The 22488-nt window shown below is 38.0% G+C and overlaps 4 protein-coding genes across 8 annotated transcripts in view; 2 read left to right on the forward strand and 2 right to left on the reverse strand.

The window, feature by feature from the left end:
* The window catches only part of TRIM23 (tripartite motif containing 23), a 39323-nt gene extending 22673 nt beyond the window's left edge, over positions 1 to 16650 (reverse strand). Inside the window, exons 1-3 of the mRNA XM_036848590.1 lie at positions 16518 to 16650; positions 11778 to 11940; positions 5764 to 5885 (exon numbers count right to left, since the gene is read on the reverse strand). Coding sequence (XP_036704485.1) covers positions 5764 to 5885; positions 11778 to 11940; positions 16518 to 16598 — 366 coding nt within the window. The 5' untranslated portion in view covers positions 16599 to 16650. The remainder of the gene's footprint in view (positions 1 to 5763; positions 5886 to 11777; positions 11941 to 16517) is intronic.
* Positions 7991 to 9161, reverse strand: LOC118893253 (F-box only protein 27-like; the record flags this gene model as incomplete). Its single annotated transcript, XM_036848592.1, is given in 2 exon segments — positions 7991 to 8626; positions 8628 to 9161. Coding segments are annotated over 2 exon segments (807 nt in total), but the record flags the coding sequence as incomplete, so codon positions are not given.
* A 75-nt stretch (positions 16651 to 16725) lies between the features above and the next one.
* TRAPPC13 (trafficking protein particle complex 13) overlaps positions 16726 to 22488 on the forward strand; it is a 37980-nt gene continuing 32217 nt past the window's right edge. For 2 of the 4 annotated variants that reach the window (XM_036848595.1, XM_036848596.1), the window contains exon 1: positions 17258 to 17394. In XM_036848595.1, coding sequence (XP_036704490.1) covers positions 17349 to 17394 — 46 coding nt within the window. In that variant the 5' untranslated portion in view covers positions 17258 to 17348. Of the gene's footprint in view, positions 17395 to 22488 lie in introns of all 4 variants that reach the window. The other 2 variants (XM_036848594.1, XM_036848593.1) reach the window with 2 other exon arrangements.
* On the forward strand, positions 17261 to 21833 carry SHLD3 (shieldin complex subunit 3). 2 transcript variants are annotated; one of them, XM_036848601.1, is made up of 3 exons: positions 17261 to 17394; positions 19470 to 19641; positions 20355 to 21833. In XM_036848601.1, the coding sequence occupies exon 3, from the start codon at positions 20474 to 20476 to the stop codon at positions 21227 to 21229; it is 756 nt and encodes a 251-aa protein (XP_036704496.1). In that variant the 5' UTR covers positions 17261 to 17394; positions 19470 to 19641; positions 20355 to 20473; the 3' UTR covers positions 21230 to 21833. The 2 variants fall into 2 exon arrangements, with proteins under 2 accessions (XP_036704496.1, XP_036704494.1); XM_036848599.1 differs by having other exon boundaries at positions 17311 to 17394; positions 19466 to 19641.

Consider the following 22488-nt stretch of genomic DNA (forward strand, 5'->3'; position numbering starts at 1 on the left):
TACAGGAAAAAAAATGTGAAAAACACAAACATGTGGAGGGTAAACAATACGCTACAAAATAACCAAGAGATCACAGAAGAAATCAAACAATACCTAGAGACAAATGACAACAAAAACATGATGACCCAAAACCTATGGGATGCAGCAAAAGCAGTTCTAAAAGGGAAGTTTATAGCAAAACAATCCTATCTCAAGAAACAAGAAAAATCTCAAATAAACAATCTAAACTTACACCTAAAGGAACTAGAAAAAGAAGAACAAAAAAACCCCAAAGTCAGCAGAAGGAAAGAATCATAAACATCTGAGCAGAAACAAATGAAATAGAAACAAAGAAAACAATAGCAAAGATCAATAAAACTAAAAGTTGGTTCTTTGAGAAATAAACAAAATTGATAAACCTTTACCCGGACTCATCAAGAAAAAGAGGGAGAGGACTCAAATCAATAAAATTAGAAATGAAAAAGGAGAAGTTACAACAGACACTGCAGAAATACAAAGCATCATAAGAGACTACTACAAGCAACTCTATGCCAATAAAATGGACAACCTGGAAGAAATGGACAAATTCTTAGAAAGGTATACCTTCCAAGACTGAACCAGGAAGAAATAGAAAATATCAACAGACCAATCACAAGTAATGAAATTGAAACTGTGATTAAAAATCTTCCAACAAACAAAAGTCCAGGACCAGATGGATTCACAGGTGAATTATATCAAACATTAAGGGAAGAGCTAACACCCATCCTTCTCAACTCTTCCAAAAAATTGCTGAGGAAGGAACACTCCCAAACTCACTCTATGAGGCCACCATCACCCTGATACCAAAACCAGACAAACATACTACAAAAAAAAGAGAATTACAGACCAATATCACTGATGAATACAGATGCAAAAATCCTCAACAAAATACTAGCAAACTGACTCCAACAATACATTAAAATGATCATACACACCATGACCAAGTTAGATTTATCCCAGGGATGCAAGGATTCTTCAATATTCACAAATCAATCATGTGATACACCATGCTTATTTTTGTTTTTATTTCCATTACTCTAGGACGTGGGTCAAAAAAGATCAGCAGACTTAAACTTAAAAGCTTTTGCACAGCAAAAGAAACTATAAACAAGACCCAAAGACAACCCTCAGAATGGGAGGAAATATTTGCAAACTAATCAATGGACAAAGGATCAATTTCCAAAATATATAAACAGCTCATGCAGCTCAATATCAAAAAAACAAACAACCCAATCACAAAATGAGCAGAAGACCTAAATAGTCATTTCTCCAAAGAAGACATATAGATGGCCAAGAGGCACATGAAAAGCTGCTCAACATCACTAATTATTAGAGAAATGCAAATCAAAACTACAGTGAGGTATCACCTCACACTGGTTAGAATGGGCATCATCAGAAAATCTACAAACAACAAATGCCGCAGAGGGTGTGGAGAAAAGGGAACCCTCTTGCACTGCTGGTGGGAATGTAAATCGATACAGCCACTATGGAGAACAATATGGAGTTTCCTTAAAAACACTAAAAATAGAATTACCATATGACCCAGCAATCCCAATCCTGGGCATATACCCAGAGAAAACCATAATTCAAAAACACACATGTGGGCTTCCCTGGTGGCATGGTGGTTGAGAATCTGCCTGCTGGAGGAGGGGACACAAGTTCAAGCCCTGGTCTGGGAGGATCCCACATGCCGCAGAGCAACTAAGCCCATGTGCTACAGCTGCTGAGCCTGTGCTCTAGAGCCTGTGAACCACAAGTACTGAAGCCCACGCGCCTAGAGCCCATGCTCCACAACGACAGGCCACCGCAATGAGAAGCCCACTCACTGCAACTAGAGAAGGCCCGCTCGCAGCAGCAAAGACCCAACAAAGCAAATAAATAAATAAATAAATAAATAGCAGTTCCTATTTAATAATAATAAAAAAAAAAGACACATGCACCCCAATGTTCATTGCAACACTACTTACAATAGCCAGGTCATGGAAGCAACCTAAATGCCCATCGACAGAAGAGTGGTTAAAGAAGACGTGGTACATATATACAATGGAAGATTATTCAGCCATAAAAAGGAACAAAATTGGGTCATTTGTAGAGACGTGGATGGACCTAGAGACTGTCATACAGGGTGAAGTAAGGTCAGAAAGAGAAAAACAAATATCGTATACTAACGCATATATGTGGAATCTAGAAAAATGGTACAGATGAACGGGTTTGCAGGGCAGAAATTGAGATAAAGATGTAGAGAACAAACGTATGGACACCAAGTGGGGAAAGCAGGGGGTGGGGGGTGTGATGAACTGGGAGATTGGGATTGATATATATACACTAATATGTATAAAATAGTTAACTAATAAGAACCTGCTGTATAGCACAGGGAACTCCACTTCGCTGTACAGCAGAAACACAACATTGTAAAACAACTATACCCCAATTAAAAGAAAAAAAGAAAAAAAAGAAAATACAAGGAAAGACAAAAAAAATTATTTAGAGAGGTAACTGAGACCTAGGATGAAGGTAGTTTACTCTAGAAAGGGATTCATATTTATTTTTTCATGATTTTATCATATTATCAATAGTGGACCACCTTAATATGAGTGCAAAAATGGGTATTACTTGGACAATCCAAAGATTCAAACTCTGAATCTAATTCTGTGCAATAGCATGTCTGTTTCAACTGGTGTCCTGGCTTATTGTGAATGTCTTCTGCTGGATGTCTCATCTAGGTGTGGGTTTGGTATTTGATTTATGCCTCCTCACCATTGAAGGCCATTAAAAAACCCAGACATTTTCCTGAATAGGCTAATGCCCTCAGGGCAAAAGCACATTCTTTGCTCCTGTATCTCAGTGAATTTCCATTTTCCCTTCAGATTTGGCCTGATATTTTGTTCCTAACTCATCAGGTCTTTAATGCTTTTAAAATAATTTTTAGTGAATTCATTCCACTTTATTTTCAGCAGACGAGATAGTGTCTATAACCAAGCCTACCATTACTGAGATAATCTCTTGGAACTTTTCACGATAATGAAATCGTCTACTTGTTTGTGTCATCAACTAGGTATAAGCTGCATGAAGGCAAGAACACTGTCTTACTGTTTTCTGCATTTACAGCACTGAGCACAGGACCTGCTTCCCAATAGGTAATTTTCGTATTAATAAAAGTAGCTCCTTGTGTACTTTTAGGATCCTATTTCAATCCTTTACTCTCACCTCAATGTCAGACTTCTAAAAAATCTGAGTAAGCATCACAGGATGCCTCTCTTCTTCTACTGTCTCCTTTACCTCCTTCCCATTCATCTTTATTTCCTTCCTAGAATAGACTTTCCCAGGTCTACGGACTGAACTGTGTTCTTCCAAAATTCATATATTGAAGCCCTAGCCCCCAGTGTTACTGCCATTTGGAGATAGGGTCTTTAGGAGGTAATTAGGGTTAAATAAGGCCATAAGGATGTGGCCCTAATCCAGTAGGTGGCATCATAAGAAGAGGAAGAGACAGATCTCCCTCCCTCTCTCCCTGTGCACATGTCCTGAGGAAAGGCCAGGTGAGCACACAGTGAGGTAGCCGTGGCCTACAAGCCAAAAGAAGAGGTCTCAGAATGCCAACACCTTGATCTTGGACTTACCAGCCTCCAGAACTGTGATTAAGATAAATAAATTTCTGTTGTTCAACCATAAATAAATAACATGCCAAATTTTGAAATATAAAAGCCCATAATCTTTTTTTTTAACTGACCAGACTTCATACATAAAAATATACTGGTAATTAAGTACAAAGGTCATTTGCTACTCATTTCTATAGGTAAGTGAGAAGGTATTTCCAAAATTGATTATCAATATATGCTATGAATTTGAGGTCAAAAATAAAACCACTGTTATAGATTCACAGCTAGTGCAAAGATGTCTTCTGCAAAATCCCGTCACTTTACATGCAAGAAACTGACAATAGAGGATAGAAGTCTTTTTTTTTAAGACAAAAAACTGATAGTAAATACATCCTCACTGCTTTAACTATTACTTGTCAGCATGATGTATAGGAGAAGAGAAGCACAAATGCTATTTAGATAACGAAGTGAAGCTTTTAAAAACACAGATGCCTAGACCCCAACCTGAGAAACACTTATTTCTCAATAGGGAGAGATGAAGTGGAAGTTGTGTATTTTTTCTAAAGCTCCACAGGTGAGTCCACTGCACTATCCTGGTTGAAAATCACTGATTTAAGAAACAACAACAACAACAAAAACCCTATGTCATACATAACCTTTTAAATATTTATAATTTTTATGAATTAGTAAAAAGCATTATGAGTTGTAAATTTTACATGTCAGATATTCAAGAATCTTTGAAAACTGTTCTGCATGTTAAAAGGCCATAATTAGAAAGGGAAAGATTTGGTATAAATTTTTGCAGAAATAAAAATTAGAAAATATATCAATGATGTCATTCAATATCACACTAAATAAAAAAATGAACCCAAAGTTAAACAGTTTTGTTTGCAATTATGAGAAATATATACGTATAAAATTAAAAGTCATGTCTTCTGTTTTCCAGACCTGATAAATAATTTACAAGACCAACATCGGATAATACTCAATGGTTTTCAAAATAAAGATAAAAGATAAATCATGGGAAAAAACTGCAAATTTTAGAAAACAGTGCTTCAGTTTGAAATCCATTTCACTGATTCATTTTATATAAGGAAATCATGATCTAATAAAAGAGAAGTAAAAAGTCAATCTGACATGTTTTCCTTCATAATAAACATGTGGTTTTAAAGTTGATCATCAAAACTATTAACTGCTATTTACTACAACTATTCCTATAATCAGAACAGTGTATGAGCTATGCAGACAATTTTATAAGTGTTAAAAATGTATTTTAGGGCTTCCCTGGTGGCGCAGTGGTCGGGAATCTGCCTGCCAATGCAGAGGACACGGGTTCGAGCCCTGGTCTGGGAAAATCCCACATGCCGCGGAGCAGCTAGGCCCGTGAGCCACAACTACTGAGCCTGCGCGTCTGGAGCCTGTGCTCCGCGGCGGGAGCGGCCGCGACATTGAGAGGCCCGCGCACCGCGATGAAGAGTGGCCCCCGCTCGCCACAGCTGGAGAAAGCCCTCGCACAGAAATGAAGACCCAACACAACCAAAGATAAATAAATAAATAAATAGATTTATAAAGGGAAAAAAAATGTATTTTAATTTGTGTTAGTGGTCTTCTAATATTTACTGGATACTTACCTATCTGGATAAAGAGAGTACATCTACGCACAATTTAACTTTTCATGAAGATATTTAATAGTAATTCCCTCAGGAGCTACTGCTATCTTTAAGGCATTCTGCCTCTACACTAAAAGGCCCCTTTCATGGAGTTCCTCTTTCTTTCTCTGTGCTTTACTGTTGAATGATTCACTTTTGCATCCTCTGCTTTAATGTAGCTTACACATCCTTCTTATTCATCCATAATCTTACTTTTTCACTTTACCCTTAGATAGAATTAATGATGATAAGGAAACAAGTTAATACACTAAACATACTTTGGGTACACCATTTTCAAAGAATTCAAATTTCAGTTTTACTTTTGTTTGGTTGGGGATTTTGTTGCCTTCAGAACTATAATGTAATGAAAAGTTGTGTTTCTGGAATCCTACCTGCTGGGGTAAGTAAGGTAATATTGTGCATCTAATAGCAAATATTTTAAACTAAAAGAAAAAATTCATGCTCATAACAAAAATTTCAACAAGTTCAATCAATACCTCTCCAGATATCCCAATGGCTTCTTCTGCAGCTCCATACTGACCAATATGCCCATTCTGTAGTCGTTCCAAAAGCTCCAATAAAGCAAAATTTTTTTTCAATCCCCAGACACCTGAATCTCCTAGAATATAAAAATAAAAACTAAATCTAACAAAATGGAATATTATTTATTTTACCTCAAATCTCAATAGTAATTTCTATGTCTCATAGTTCAATCATTAATAATGTCTAAATTTTAAAAATTCAAAATTTCTCCATTTTCTGTTAATGCTATAACAGTTGTCTTAATATTCTCTTTAAAATACAGAACTCCTTAGCATTCTAAGTGGAAACATATTTTAAAGTTCTATTATTTTTCTATAATTTAACTTTATAAATCCTATTTTGTCACTGACTTTTACTACATATACTAAAACAAGTGCTTTAAATATTTTTAACAGCAACCTACAGCAAGAAATACATTTCACATTGCAACCCAGGATAACACACACACACACACACACACACACACCTGAAACAAAAGATTTACACACCAATATTCACCCTCAGTTTGCGACACACTCTGATGGTTTTTGTTCTATTTCTTTTTAAAAAATCCTATTCACAACCAATTAAATTGATTTTATGACTACAAATAAGCTATGACTCATGTCTGAAAACCACTGTATGAAAGATACACTTAACCAAAAATAAGTCCGTCTCTTAAGTAAACTGAAACTATAACAGCTAAAGATAGTATTTTCCCCACCCCTCATCTAACCTAGAACCTAACAGCAGTCAATGAACATATAAACTCTTTCTCACACAAATACACAGAGCTTCACACTAAGGCATGACAATAGTCCCTTTTAGGTAGGTAAGAATCTAGGCACATTTGAATAAGGACCAATGCTTCTTTTCCCCAGAACTGACCATAAAAGGCCAGGTAAGCATTCATATGTGCACGCATGTGTGCCCACACAATATGGGCATGTGCATACACACATGCACACGTGCAAACACACACACAAACTCTTCCTAAGCCTATAAATAAGAGCCAGATCCTTCAGCAATTAGAAGGAATATCTGTCTGTTATGATGAGCTTCTATACAACAAATACCATGTGACACAAAGCTGCCACCTAATACAAAAAAGCAAATAAATAAAAGGATGATGGGGTCATTGGCTACATGGCTCCCCTTCCTCTTGGCCTCTCTTTTCTAAGGGAGGAAGGGAGGGAAGAAAAAAAGGAAGGAAGAAAGGAAGATGAAGGGAAGGGAAGGGAAGGGCAGGGCCTCAGCCTTGCCACCCCACAGGGCTTTCTCAACTGTTTTAATTTTTCACACATATTCTACCTCAAGCTGAGTTCTATCCACTTTATTCATAAAAGATTAAGAAGTATACTGAGTCCTTTATTTAAAAGTATTATCTTGACGATATCCAAATACTGTCATTATATAGTAAACACATACATGTAAACTCCTAGCAGTATCTAGGCAGTATTTATCTACTGCCTAGTATATCACTTAATACTCCTGTAACTGTCAAAATAACTCTAAAATCTCAATGGCTTAAAGCAACAAAGATTTGCTTTTTGCTCACGCAGCAGCTCAAGGGCTGGTGAAGACAAGAGAGGCTCTGTTCCCTACTGTCCACAATCAGGGGACACAGGCCACTGCGGCTCCAACCACCTGGACCACCTCACTATAGCAGGGAGAAGGATTTACTGCAAACCATCATAAATCCATTCTTAACAGCTTCTACCTGGAAGTTAACACTTCACTTCTACTCATAATTTCACTGGTTAAAGGGAAATCACACAGCTCTTCCTACCTAATCATAAGAGGGCAGGGAAGTGTAATTTTACCATGCGAACGGAAGAGAAGAACCATAAGTAATGCTGACCAGTATTAATAACCATGACAAACAACTACTGATACTATTCTTTTTTTTTTTTGGCAAAATAATACCTTTATTACCTATGATTGGCAGATATTTTATAAATAAAATATATTTATTCTCTCCATGTTTGAAAAGAATTTCAAAACAACAAAATGATTTTATACACCATACAATTCAGGGTAGGGTTGGGCTCAGGGGACCACTTCATTGTTCACAGGGTGGACAGAAACCTCTGTCTCCAAACATTTTTGGAGCTAGTTTGACTTTCAGCTCTGAGTCCTGGTCCCAGTCTTGAAACCACAAAAGGTGGTTTCAAGGGCCTGGTGTGAGGGGAGGGTGAGGGCCTCTCCCAATCCAGCATTTCCCTGTGCTCACTGTGGGTTTCCACTCAATAGACCAGGGGCTGCCTTACAGCAGCAGCAGCTGTAAATCTGATGGAAGAACATTCTTCTAGTAGCTTCCAGATTCTAAAGACAGGGCCCAGTAGGACCCTCGATGGGCCCCAGCAGGTCCCAGGATGCCAGGAGCTATAAGCGCCTGATTAATGAGATGGCCCATTTAATGGTCCCAGCTCCTGGAAAGCACGGTCAGGTTGTTTTACTAGGACAGTCCTTCATTTGAACAGATGTACCCGTGGAATCACACTGGCATTGGGCAGATAGATTCCATTTTGTTCAGGCCAGAACCCCAAGTCCCAAACCCAGTGTTCAGCGGACACCAATCTTGAAGCTGAAGAACACATGGTTGACCTCAAAGCGGACACTGTTTCTACCTTGCTGGATGGAAACACGCATAGGAGAGAAATTATGCAGCATGGTCTGGTTGGCATCTAGAAGTTGGACAGTTAGCTCATATACACAGGCCGTGCCTTGTTGGTCTGTCCACCCGGCAGAGACACAAATCTCAATCTTTCCACTATACAGGAGTTCTGGCCACAGACCCTCCTCCTCCAGGTCCAACATTTCCTTCTTGTGACACCACCTTGTAGGCAGACAGGAAGGAGGCCCGGGAAGCGGCCCCAGGCCTGACCTCCAAGTTATCCTCCTCTCCCCAGCCGTCTCCACTGCTCTGCATCGTCCAGTCCCGGAAGCCTTCTAGGCCCTTGGGGTTCCGGAGCAGGTTGCGTCCTATCGGTCCTCGCTCGTAGAAGCAGCCCAGGATGCAGGGCCTGAGGTCGTCAGCGGGGGGCAGGTAGGTGTGGAGGACAGGTGACAGGGCAGCACGGTCTCGGGCCAGGATGCTCAGCCTCACGTCCTGGCAGTCCACCAGGTCACGCCAGCACCGGCACACACGGCGGCAGTGCCCGAGGAGCATGTGTGGGGGCACGTGGCTCAGCACCATCTCGAGCAGCTCCATGGGCAGTTGGCCCAGACCCAGCGCCTCCTCGGGTTCGGGGTCCGGAGCGGAGACTCTGGCGGGCAGGTCCCTGGAGGCTGAGGTGCACGTGCGTGGTCTCCTCGCCAGGCCCGGCTGCCACTGTGGGCATCTCAGCCATTGCTCCTCCCTGGTGGGCCATCACCTTGCCTCACGTGCTCCCTTCTCCACCTCCGCCCTTTTTATTCCCCCGCCCCTCCCTTCCTAATACCCAGCCCCAGACCCTGCCCCCCCGCCCCAGCCCCATCCTCCCTCTGACTCTGATACTATTCTTGAACTAGAGAAGAATTCTAATTCTGATTCTCTCATATTAACAATAGTTTGGGGGATTGGGGCATGGCGGGGGGGGAGATTGGGAGTTTGGGATTAGCAGATGCAAACTATTATATACAGAATGGATAAACAAGGTGCTACTATATAGCACAGGGAACTATATTCAATATCCTGTAATAAACCATAATGGAAAAAAAAAACAGTAATTTGCTTCTTTAGAAGCAAAAAATGATTTTTTTTCTTCTTTATACTTTTTAATAGATTTTTCAAATTTTCTGCAATGTATATATACATTATTTCTAGAATACATTTAAAAATAGATTAAAAAACAATGACAGCAAACTATAGCAAAGGTCATTAGCACATATTCTGTAGGCTGGAATCACGGCAAAAATCTTACCTACAAGCTATAGTAATTACCTATAATAATTACAACCTATACCTGAGGCAGAGTTGTTGGTTTGCTTGTTTTTTCTAATGTTGATATGACAGCAATCATGTCTGATTTCAACCTAGGATACGACTAACCATTACCTGTCATAAATTCCTAGTTTATCACAGTGAGGATGATAACAACCCACACTGTGGATTTATGTAGAGAAGACAGTGCCCTTCAAAGTGGTGGAAGGGTCCATCCTCTGTGTGCAAAATATTACTACTTTTATATAGTTTTATATAAAGAAGATGGTATGATATATATAAATTACAGAATAAAAGGCCAAATAAAAGAATGTCAAAATAGACATCTCCCCCCTCCACTTTATTATTTCTTGGCTAACAGTAAGTTAATGCTAACACTTTCCTATATTAGTTTTCTGGCAAATGGGCATACTACTTACTTAAATCAAGGACTACCAAAACCTTAAGAAACCCATTCTTTCCTTACAAGAAAATATTTTACAACCATGCTTCTTAGCATCTTAAAGCTTTTCAGTCTAAAAATCTGGGTACTCTTGCTTCCTTTTTTTGCTGGTTAAATTATTTAAATGTGTTCCACTTGACATATAGTATGAATACATTAAAACAGTCTTAAAACAATTAGTGCTACTGACCTGAAAAAAACTGACAACCTTAAACTATTACTTTTGGAGAAATTCAATTATTAAAAAGAATAAACATAGAATTTATGGTTGTAAAGTAACTGTTCAAATGTTAATAAATGTTATTTCCAAATCCGGTATCCCACAGTAATTAATTCATTTTGAAAAATATAAAGTGAAGTTTTAAAAGTATGTAGGGGGGGGCTTCCCTAGTGGCGCAGTGGTTGAGAATCTGCCTGCCAATGCAGGGGACAAGGGTTCGGGCCCTGGTCTGGGAAGATCCCACATGCCGCGGAGCAACTAGGCCCGTGAGCCACAACGACTGAGCCTGCGCGTCTGGAGCCTGTGCTCCACAACAAGAGAGGCCGCGACAGTGAGAGGCCCGCGCACCGCGATGAAGAGTGGCCCCTGCTCGCCGCAACTAGAGAAAGCCCTCGCACAGAAACGAAGACCCAACACAGTCAAAAATTAATTAATTAATTAATTAATTTAAAAAAAAAAAAAAAAAAAAGTATGTAGGGGGACTTCCCTGGTGGTGCAGTGGCTAAGAATCCGCCTGCCAATGCAGGGAACATGGGTTCGTTCCCTGGTCCAGGAAGATCCCACATGCCACGGAGCAACTAAGCCCATGTGCCACAATTACTGAGCCTGTGCTCCACAGCTAACGAGACAGAACCACCGAGCCCACGTGCCCCAACTACTGAAGCCCACGCACTTAGAGCCTGTGCTCCACGAGAAGCCCACGCACAAGGAAGAGTAGCCCCCTGCTCACCTCAACTAGAGAAAGTCCACGCACAGCAACGAAGACCCAACGTAGCCAAAAATAAATAAATAAATTTATTTTAAAAATAAATAAATAAAATAAATAAAAGTATGCAGGAAACTGAAAAAGATCCACCAGACCTTTAAATTCATTTTAACAGAAAACAAGTAGTTAGTAGTTATCACTAGCTACAAACACTTCTGCCTCAGATATCAGTAAATAACAACATGCTGAAACTCAAATTACTTACCTGTATTTTCATTATTGGCCTATTCATGTCTAAGGTAAACCCTGTTTTACAGGCAAATGAAAAAGGTTAGTATGTTTTTCTCAGGTGTCTTAAAACTATTGATCTATAAGTACTGAATATAAAAATTTCAGAAGATGAAATAAAATTAGTACCTAAGAGTGGGCTAGTTTATAGCTTCAAGACTACTGGCTTTAATAGAAACTGAAACCTCCTTGGAATTTTATAATTTTTCTTTTTTTTTTTTGGCTGCACCACAGCATGCTCCCCAACTAGGGATCAAACCCGTGGCCCCTGCAGTAGAAGCCCAGAGTCCTAACCACTGGACCGCCAGGGAATTCCCAGAATTTTATGATTTTTAAAATCAAGTAGAAAAAAATTGTTTTCTATGATATTTGTATTACGTGAACAATTTTATATATATTTTTTCCTACCTAAGTCTGTTACTTGTCGATCAAAAGGGCAACGGATTGCTCTTCCATGAAGAGGCAGCCGAGTGAGACAGTCATGACAGACTGTGTGGCCACAAAGCAGAAGGCGAGGAACTTTGTCTCCTTGCAAAGAAAAGACATCTTCACAAACTCCACACTCCAGCACCTAATATTTGGAAAGGACACATGTGCTCTTTAAATGACTTTAAAAGCATAAATATTTCAGGCTAAAAAGAAAAACCTGATCTAATTTAATGAATCAATCTTGTTAAATTACTTTATTCCTCCATGAAAAAAACGGTCTAGGTATAAAATCTTAAATCACCTTTTATCCTTTCATCTGACAGATCTTACCACAATTATATCATAGTGAAATCTCCTTGAAAGGGTGTTAGGGATCAAGATAACATTGTAAACTAACATCTTTAGCTTTTGAAAATTGTGACATGATTCATTACACCTGAATCCGTAACCATATATAACTCTACCGAAGTTGGGTTCTTAAACAATTTCTCCGCAATTACCTAACCCTCAAAAAACCATCATTAATTTGGACAAAAATAATTTGAAATATGTGCTAGGATGACAACTTACCTTGTAAATTATAAAGAACTTGTTAAGAAAACACTGTAAGTAATTTTCAAGTGTCTTATACTATTCATTTACATTATACAATGTAAAGATAAGAATGCAATTAGACTTAAATTTCAATTCCTTGTTCTCAATTAATAAATATGCCCCTGGGTTAGAAAACAGAAAATATTTTCTTTATCTAGTTCCAATTACAAGTACATGACTTGCTCAAGGCCACGTAGTCAGTCAAAAGAAAGGTGACAAATCAACTATACTTAAATTAAAAAAAAAAAAAAAAATCAACTATACTTCAACTAAAAAGAGAGAAAGAAAGGTGACAAGAAGCGGCATATTCTGATTCCCCGGTCCATCAGTTTGTTTTATAATTAGTCAACAAACTATATTTATATCAATGAAGGTACTTTTATTTCTTAATATACCTGAAGTGTTTCACAATTTAATTAATTTTTTAAAAATACCCACACTGAACTGTTTGATTGTACCCCGAACTCGGTGCCCACCATCCATGACCTACTACAATCTGGCCCCTGTCCTATTGCTTCTCTTCCCTTCCAAACTCTATTCTCAAACTATATCAAACAATTTGTAGTTCACAGCACATAACAAACTGTTTTTGCCTCTTTCTTTATGCTAATGCTGAAGAAACAGCTAAATAGACATTTTCCTAGTGGATTCTTTTTTTACATTAATAAACCAACAAATTCATAAATGAACACACTATCCTTTGGGCCCCCATGTACCATGGATAAGTGTCGATCTTAACATCCAAAACACCTTAATACTTTTATTGGCGTTCCAGCCTGTCTTTCCCTGTTAGACCAAAAAGCCCTCAGGAACAGGGTATTCCAAAGACCAAGCACCTACATGCTTATATTAATGAAGTCCAACAAAATAAAATTTTTAAAACAGCCAACCACCATCCCCCAACAAATGCATAATACAAGGTAAAAAACAGAAAACCCAGAGTGGAAGTCAGACTTAATCCATTAAAATTTTAATCTTAACTCCACAATTAAACTGGAGTCAGTGCTTGAAATGTAAACATCTTTCACTGTAAATAAACTGATAATTCATAGCTGGCTTGCATCTCCGTACGGTTCAAAAGAAGCTGAAGTGTAACACATAGTTCACAGAAAAGGAAAAGAAAACAGCTCATTAATTATATGAAAAGGTGTCCAATCTCACCCAAAACATTTTGAAGTCAGTTGAAGCTATCCCAATATACTTTTTTTCAGATTAGATTTTTAAAAGTTGATAACACTTTGTGCTAGTGAAAGTGTGGGAGAATAAATAAACTGCTGGTTGCTGTGAAATGTTTATTGACTGATATAGCCTCTATGGAAGGCAATTTGGCAATACCTATCAAAAGTTTGAATAGCTTAGTAATTCTACCTCCAGGAGTTTATCCTACAAATATCACATGTGTGAAAAGATCTATATGCTATTCCTTAGAGCACCTTTTGCATTAGCAAAAGATTAGAAACAAAGTAAATATATATGGAAAATAAATTATGGCACATTCATATACTGCAAAACTGTGCAATCTGGGGAGGAAAAGTTAGGAAATTTTTTATGTACAAACACTGAATGATTTCATATCAACAAAGCAAAGTGAAAAATGACATAGAATATTTAACTTTTGCATAAAGGAAAGGAAATAAAGAGAGCATATATTTTCATATATATTGTTTTACAAGCATACTATCTTTCTAGCAAGATACACAGGAAACATATTCGAATTGTAGTTCTCTTTGAGGAATGGAAACAGCTGGGGAACAGCTACACATAAATCATATATATATATATACACATACACACACACACACAATACACACACTTCAAATTATCCTGTATTTTTTAAAAAGGCAGGAAAAAAGTTTCACTTAAATATCCTCACTTTAAAAAAAAGAACAAAAGAAAAAAAATCCTCACTTAAATATCAAATTCAACTAAATACAGAAAAGATATTCACAACAGAATTAGGTATTATAAATGCAACATTTTAAATAAATGTCCTCACTATAGTGACACCATATTAAACTTATATATGACAATAAACTCCAAAGAACCAAATTAAAATTTTACTTTTTTCATTCATCTCTAACCCCATCATTACACAAGATAAGAGAACTTACTCATGTTGCAACCATAGGCTTTTTTCCAAAAAGCACTAGTAAAATTCCACTGATTAGTAAACCAAATCATAATTCCAAAAACAGTTATTAGACTATTTTGCATCAACTCAGCAAATAAGAGTAAGAAATTTTTTCTTCAGTATTTATTAATAGGAATTGTGGCTAACAGCATAAGAAATTACGTCCTAGATAGGAAAAAAGCTCTTTATTTTACAAACTTCACAATATGCCAAAGAGGGCTTCAAACTTATTACGTGTAAATCAAATTTTAATACACCAGGCCATATTTTCAAAGGACTAAGAAAGCTCACTAGTCTTTTGTGAATGTAAGGACCAACTTTGGTCTGTTTTTCGTAACGATAAAAACCCTGTCATCATCTACTTGTTCATTAAGCAAGAAGCCATTTTACATATATATATATTACCATTATATACTTCAACTTTTACTTTCCAATGAACACTTCTTGCTTTCATCTGTGAGATTTTTTTTAAATTTATGCCACTGTATTTCTTACAAATTACAGCATGAGGATCTTGCCAAAAAGGACTATCCTACTGCACATCTCAGTCACAATTTACACATAAAAATGAAGATTAACAAAATGAGCCTCTAATTTATCAAACTCTGTGCTATAATAAACTGGAGTTACATCAGGCTTTGGTATATTTTTCAGATTTTAAGGCAAACAGGGTAACAAAAGTAGATACAGCAATAATATCCATTCCAATTACTTCTTAATTGAAGTTAACTCACAAAATAACCTTCAGGTATTCTCTACATAGAAAAAGCACAATTCAATAAATAAAATCTCAACCATACAACAAGCTGAATAATAAGAGGGCTCCTCTGCATCTCAGATATGCTATGTACCTTCAGAATAACTTCATTAATATATAAAGGTCAGATAAATCAACAACCACCAATACTGATTGATAATACAGTTGTAAGCAGAAATGTATCATTTGTTGTCACATAAAACCAACATTAGGTGAAAAACCATAGGTGTCTATTACTCAAGATCTTAAAAGAACTTCAGATATCTGGTCCAGTGGTTCTGAATCCTAGTTGCACATTAAAATCACTCTGGGACTGCAAAATATATACTGATGTCAACTTACTCAGAAATGGGGGATTAAGTAGTTTCTTTTTTTTTTTTTAATTTTAAGTCCTCAGTGATTCTAATATGTAGCCAGGAATAAGAATTGCCAATATCTCAGACTACAGATGATCCTGAAGGTTATTCTACAAACCTTTAAGATCAGTTCTCCCTTTCAGATCTATCTACCTATGGAAAAGTGAATTCTACATACTTCATCTGAATTTTTAGTAAACCCACTTTAGAGCATTTACACATGTTAGAATTTCAAACTTCAAGCACAGGGTAATTCATATTCCCCAGCGTTAATGGCGCTGTTGGAGACTTCTCAAAGGTGTTGACAGACCGTACTCCCAAAGAAGGAGGAGGCGGGTCAACCAATAACAGAAGTCTGATTACAGAAGTAGTGCGATAGTGAAAAGCATACTTTACAGCCAGTCAACTCTGGTTCTGCTACACAATGTTAACTGAAACCTGAGTTTCCTCACCTTTAAGACTGTAATCAACACTTACCTCCTAAACAGATATTAACGAGCTAAAATACCTAACTTAGTACCTGGCGATAATAACGGCTCAATTTCCTAAAAATAAGCTAATTAATGCCTGTTGGGCTTAACTAAAAACAGAGGGCCTGGGGAAAGACCAGCCCAGGTCACTCTCCCAGGCCCATTAGCTCCTTTTCACAAACGTCCCCGTTGGCGACTCCAAGCAGAGGACTAGCGTGACCAGAAGACCAGGTAACCTCAGGCCTGCTGGGATAAAGGTCCGGAGGCGAGAGACAGGCTTGTAAAGCCGAGAGGGGCCAGAGGCCGCGCATCCCGCCCAAAAAAAGCCAGGGCCGCGGTGCTGCCGCCAGATCTCCGGGATAAACAGAAGGGAGGCCGATGGTGGAGAACAGAGCACGCAAGGTCCCTCACCTTCACCACGGCCGTCCCCCGGCTGCCCTGACGACCACTGTCTAGTCCCGCTCCAGGCTTGTTTACAACCAGGGCAGCCATCCTAGAACGAGTGGCGCCACAGAAACAGCCCTCAAGGCCTTCACCTGATGGGCGGGGTAGAGCCACCTACCCAGAAGCCTCGGCGCTCGCCGGGGGCGCACAGGCGCAGTACCACGCGGGGCGTTGCTGGGACGGTCTCTTCGCGTATCCTCTCGCCAGCCGCTAGGTGTTTGGGTTCGCAGGCCTGTGCGTGGGTACTTTGTTATTTTTTATTGTTATTATTGAGGAGTCTGAAATTGATGGAAGGAGTAAAATTAAGAGGAAAAAGAAGGGATAAAACAAAAGTAAAGTTTTGGGGTGAAATTCCCGCTCCAGGAACGACCTCTTCTCCCCAACTGCAAAACGGACGGGGCGAGAGGGGACTACATGTCCCTGCATGCCCTGCGGCTTTTGAACTACAAGTCCCAGCATGCCACATCTATATCATTTACTCTGCAATGTAGGTATTTGGGAGGCCGTGAGTTGTCACCGAGGAGTGGTTTCTTGAAGTCGCGGTGTGTGATTGTGACTGGAAAATAGAGAAGTATTTTATGTATAGGTCTCTAAGAGGCAAGAGATGGCTTTGGTAAAAAAGCGGTTGGGTTCGTAAAGGACGTGGTAAGAAGAGAATTTAAGGCACCACCGGCAGAGAGAAACTGTTGGGAGTGTGTTTGATGCCCTGTCTTCCCGAACGTGCGCTTTTCTGTCTTCTTCCGAGCTGATTGACCCTCTTCAGCCTCCGTAGGCAGTGGGTCCAAAGTGCCGGTCAAAATGGAAGTGAATCCCCCCAAACAGGAGCACCTGCTGGCCCTGAAAGGTAAACTTTTGCGAACCCGACTCCCTTTAATCTGTTTTCTCCCTTTCTCTCACTAGTTCTCGAAGCCTTTGACACATAGACCTGGCCTCTGGGATATAGGCCTCGTCCTTCTTAAACACTGTCAATGCTCGCCCTCCTGCTTGGTTCCTTGGCGCCGAGCGAAAGGAAACTATTTCTCCTCTTTGCTTTTTAGGTTTGAGAGCCCCCGTTAGAATGGAATAGATACCTGGTAAATTTCTTACTCTGTTACATGCTGCTGCAGTCACCAGACAGATTTTAGCCGCAGATGCTGACGTCCCCACCCTACCCGGGGAGAGCCTTGTGAACCGAGATGATTAACAGCGGGTATCTAAAGTGGTTTTTCCTTCTGTCTCTTGTCTCTTCATGCGGCAATGACAAATTTACCAGGCTTCAGCTTCATCTGTGAAATTAGTCTAGTACTGTGCCAAGGATTTAGAAATACATAGTACTACAACATATAATTTAGGTTTGTTAAAACTCACTGTTTACGTCAAAGTATTGTGTATAGGGGGAAATTCATGTCAGTTTGCATACACAGCAAACAGTTTTGAGAAAGTTTGATGATTTAATTGGATCATTATTTAGGGGAAATGAGCAGGGCATTCTTTTTCTGGAATTCCTGTTGTTTTGTGAAACCTTTTATTTGAAACGCTTTCAGCTTTATTTCATCTGTTTTCTACTACCACAAATGCACTTATTTCTTGGATGCCCTACTCTGTGGTTACCAGTATCTTCTTGGACTGAGCTGAAAAGATGCTCGATAGACATGTGAACTCAAGTGAATTTCACTTACCTAACTTGTGGGATCCATTTTGAGGGACCCTTATCCCCTTAGTTATGTTGTAAGCATCAAACCTTCCAGAAGCTCACCAGTTTCATTTGTAGCATAAAATCATATACTGATAGTTGGGGTTATCAGAACTGTCTCTGACTGTAGAACTAAGAAACTAAAATATTAACTAATGTAATAGCAATAGGACCTGTGAGCTTAGCCTGGACTGAAATGGCTTATTCCTGAAGAAAGAAGAGAAATTGTCATGTTCTTGATCTCAGACTCATATGTAGTATGTGAAATATATATTACTTAACTCTCAGAAGTTAAACTTTTTCAAGATCGCACAGCTAGTAAGTGATTGAGGTAATGTTTCAACACAAGGCCTTCATCTTTCCAAGACTCCATGTTGCCTCCTAATGCAGGAAAGAGCATTTTCAGATATCATTCCATTAGTAGTTTGATGGGAATTTAGAGCAGTTCTGTTAGCTGATAGGTATCATTTTATACAAATTGGAAGCTATTAAATACAGTTAAATTCCAGTGATGTGGAGGCTAACTGCCGTAGTCCTTTTAGGCTGCTACAGTAGTCTTTCCCAGGTATTTTCTATTTTCCAAAACAGAAGGTTCCTGGAGAAGAGTATTTTAGCAACCTAAGAGGACAAGTGCTTTGAAATTCAGTGTTAGTTTCAGCTTTCTTAAAGCTCTTTGGCCCCATTCTTCCCCACTGTTCTAGTTATCCAAGAATTTTCACAAGTTTTAATTTTACCTATGTTGGATGCCAAATGTATCAATTTGTATTGTCATATAAGTTTACTTTCATGTGTATGTAAAATATTAAGGAGCTCTCACAACATCAGTGTCCCTGGAATACAGCACTGAGTAAGCTCAGACAACAATGAAAGAATTCTCAGTGGCATGTCTTAAAATGTGAAAATGTAAGGAAAAGGGAAGAAAAAAATAAAAGCATTATTCTTGAAAGAATATGCTATCTATATTTAGATCCATATTAAAATTATGGACGTTAAGGATCACAGTCCTTTATGAATTTGAGTTGCCAAATCTGTCAGTCAGTGGACGTTAACAGTAAGGAAAAGAATTATTATGAGATTGGTTACTTCTTTTGACTTTTCAGAGTCAGTGGTTAAATGAGTATTGTGACATCATGCCAAGGAGACCCCACTCACAGTCATCCCAGCAATGGGAGAACCCCCGTCAAGTAGTTCTCTAATGATTTTTGGAAGAAGGGATTTGACCTCTTGTTTTTTTCTCTGGTAGCTAGGATTTGAAAGAGCCTGCATTATGGCTCAGGCAACTTTGGGCCCGATTAGGAAACCCAACTTGCAGATCCTGGTAGGCTCCATTCTTGAGCCTGTGTACTGTATGCTGGAACTTATTATCGATGACTTAATTTGGGGCAACTTGAAGACGTCTGTGTTCTAAGAGGAAAAAAAGTAAGGCTCCAGTCTTCTTGTTCATCCTCCAAATTGGAATTCAGGAGCCGTGCTACTAAGGTTTTGACACTGCTTAAGTGCCTCATTTATACAAATGAGACTTTGTCAGGAAACTAGTTTCTAGCATGGTTAAAATGCAAAGTTAAACCATTTTCGTGTTTTCAGTATTTACTACTGAGAATGAAATAAAATCATTAAGTATTCTGTCTATATATTTGTTTGGTAGAATTCATGTAATTTTAAAGTATAAAATGATCCATTTTCTTCAAAATAGATTAAAAATTACAGTGATTTTCATTGTCCTCAATTCACATGTCTCAAATTTTTTAGTATTATTACATTTTTGTTCATTATCTTCATTTGAATCTAGTATTTTAAAAATCACTAATTTCCCTTTTGTTTCTGCTATAGTCTTAAGATTATTATTACCTAACATATTAATATCAGTACTTCCAAATCCATTATATCTCTTCAGTTAAACATGTTGACTACTAGCAGTTTTAGGCTGAAAGGATATGATAGGGCATCTAATCCAGATCCCTTATTTTGGTAAGAGAAAGGATTTCCAGTTTTGTGGATTACATTCACATTTACCAATAGCACTTTGGTAAAATATCATATTGGAATTGGTTTTGTTTTTTTCTTTTTTCCCTGCCTATCTGTATATAGGCTATCCCTACCATATCTTATTCTTTGCAATACTTCCACTTTAGGTCCTGTTTCCCTCTGATTTGGAAAGAGAGAGAGTCTTGTAATTATAAATTGCATTCTAGCTCTGAGGAGCTCAGCTAAGAAATATTCTCTTCATTAAGAGTAACTGGATTACTGCAGAATGACTACAGAAGTAATATTACATTATCGACCATATGAGAGTGAAACCACACAACTGCCAAAAATTGCAGAGAAAGCAATTCAAGACTTTCCTACACGTCCACTATCAAGATTTATTCCTTGGTTTCCGCATGATGGGTCCAGACTTCCACTCAAACCTAAAAGATTACCACCTGTGATTTCTGAAGAGGCAACTGAAGATGTGAGACAGTACTTAACCATCTCAGAACATGATATTAAATTGCAGAGTTATGATTGCACAGTAGATCTACTGGAGTTTCAACCTAATTTGAAAAAAAAGAAGCACTTAATCCAATCACACACACTGAATGAACAGACTAATTCTGGAAGTCTGGATAAACAATCAGAAAAAGGAAAACGGCACAAGAAGAGGTCTTGGAGTGTTTCACTTCCCAGCAGTAATTGTACTGAAAATATTTTTCCTTTGTCTGAAAAATTGCAAGATAGTTTAAAGGCACTAAATTTGCACTCATTTTATAGAGCAAGATGGACAATAGAGCACACTATTTGTAACAACCAAACTCTGGAAGACATTTGGGCAAAACTCAATCGAATTATCAGGTGCAATGAACTTCCATCTTGTAATGCTACAATTCAGAGACATTTAGGCCAGATATGGGTGTTCTGTGATGTTATGTACTGTGAATATGTGGGAAATCTTCTTAAAGGAAGATTAGCTCTTACTGGGAAGATTAACTTATTTGTGCATAAATATGGTGTTATTTTTAGTATGTAATGAATTCCACTAATTGTCAAAAAGAAAAATATTCTGAATGAACTGAGTAGGAACTGAAACAGATGAATAAATTTTTAATTGTGCGGTAATATATGTACAGTTTGTATCCCAGAAATAAATACCAGGTGAATTCCTAGGCTTGTCACTTAAGTCAGGAACTTGCTGCGTTTTACTTTGAGCAGCCTTCTTTTAAATGAATTGTGATAAATTATTATTTTTACTGAATTTAAAGGTAAAATGTTCTATTCCTTTTGTTCTGTTACTTTTCCAATGGTTGAATTAGATATTCCTATGAATTACAGTGACTAGTTTGGATTTTGGTAAATCCCCAAAATCTAATTTTACAGTATTTTTTCTTTACTCACCTAAAGTGTAATGATTTTTTTAAAAATAAAACTAAAACCAATTCTGTTGGGAATGGTATTCAAGTGCCATGAATGTGGTATTCAAATTGAGAGACCAGCCCAGATTCTGCCGATATTTCCAAAGATATGTAATAGACAATAGTTGATGTGTTGTTCTGAAACAAAAGTGTAAAATGTATAATTTGTCTAAGACCATGATATCTTTAAGGCAATAAGCTCTTTTGAAGTGAGGTATCAAATATGGGTAAGAGATCAAGTTATTCTTTATTTAATACAGATAATTCAATCTTAATGACTGTTATTGCTGATTACTAATGCTCTGGTTCTTGGAGTCATGGGTTTCCCATAGCAAAATGTTGTAAATTGGGTTTACACATCATTTTATAAAAATATTCAAAGTGATTATATAATAAAAGTTTTATTAAAAAGTATATTTATTTAACAAATTTGAATGCGTACCATGAGCTAGGTACTAGAGTAAAGTAGGGAAGGAGACACATGGCTCCTGCCCTCACAGAGCTAACATAGAGTCATATTCTTAAGTAGTTAAACTATATCCCTGAAAAAAAACTGTACTCATTAGGAAGGCAGAAACACATTTGCCTTGTAGCACAGTGCCTGGCATGGTAGGGGCTCAATAATACATGGTAAATGTGCCTCTGGGGGAGTTTCTCATAGCCTGAGCTGGCTGAGGTTCCTTAAAACATAAGGAGTCTACCAATTTTTAACTAAAGAGGTTATCTTTTCTAATTAGGTTTCACACTATCCAAACACTCTTTTGTTTTTAACTTTTAATACCTTTTTTATTGTCTCAAATGAGACAGCTCTGTAGAAAATAATCATCATGTGCATGAATGCTTCCAAAAGTCTTTAAATGAAAAATCACCAGGTGTA

Source organism: Balaenoptera musculus, chromosome 3 (assembly GCF_009873245.2).
Source record: "Balaenoptera musculus isolate JJ_BM4_2016_0621 chromosome 3, mBalMus1.pri.v3, whole genome shotgun sequence".
NCBI lineage: Eukaryota > Metazoa > Chordata > Mammalia > Artiodactyla > Balaenopteridae > Balaenoptera > Balaenoptera musculus.

Coding starts and splice junctions, on each gene's coding strand:
- SHLD3 (XM_036848601.1), top strand. CDS start 20,474: ATGACTACAGAAGTAATATTACATTATCGACCATATGAGAGTGAAACC.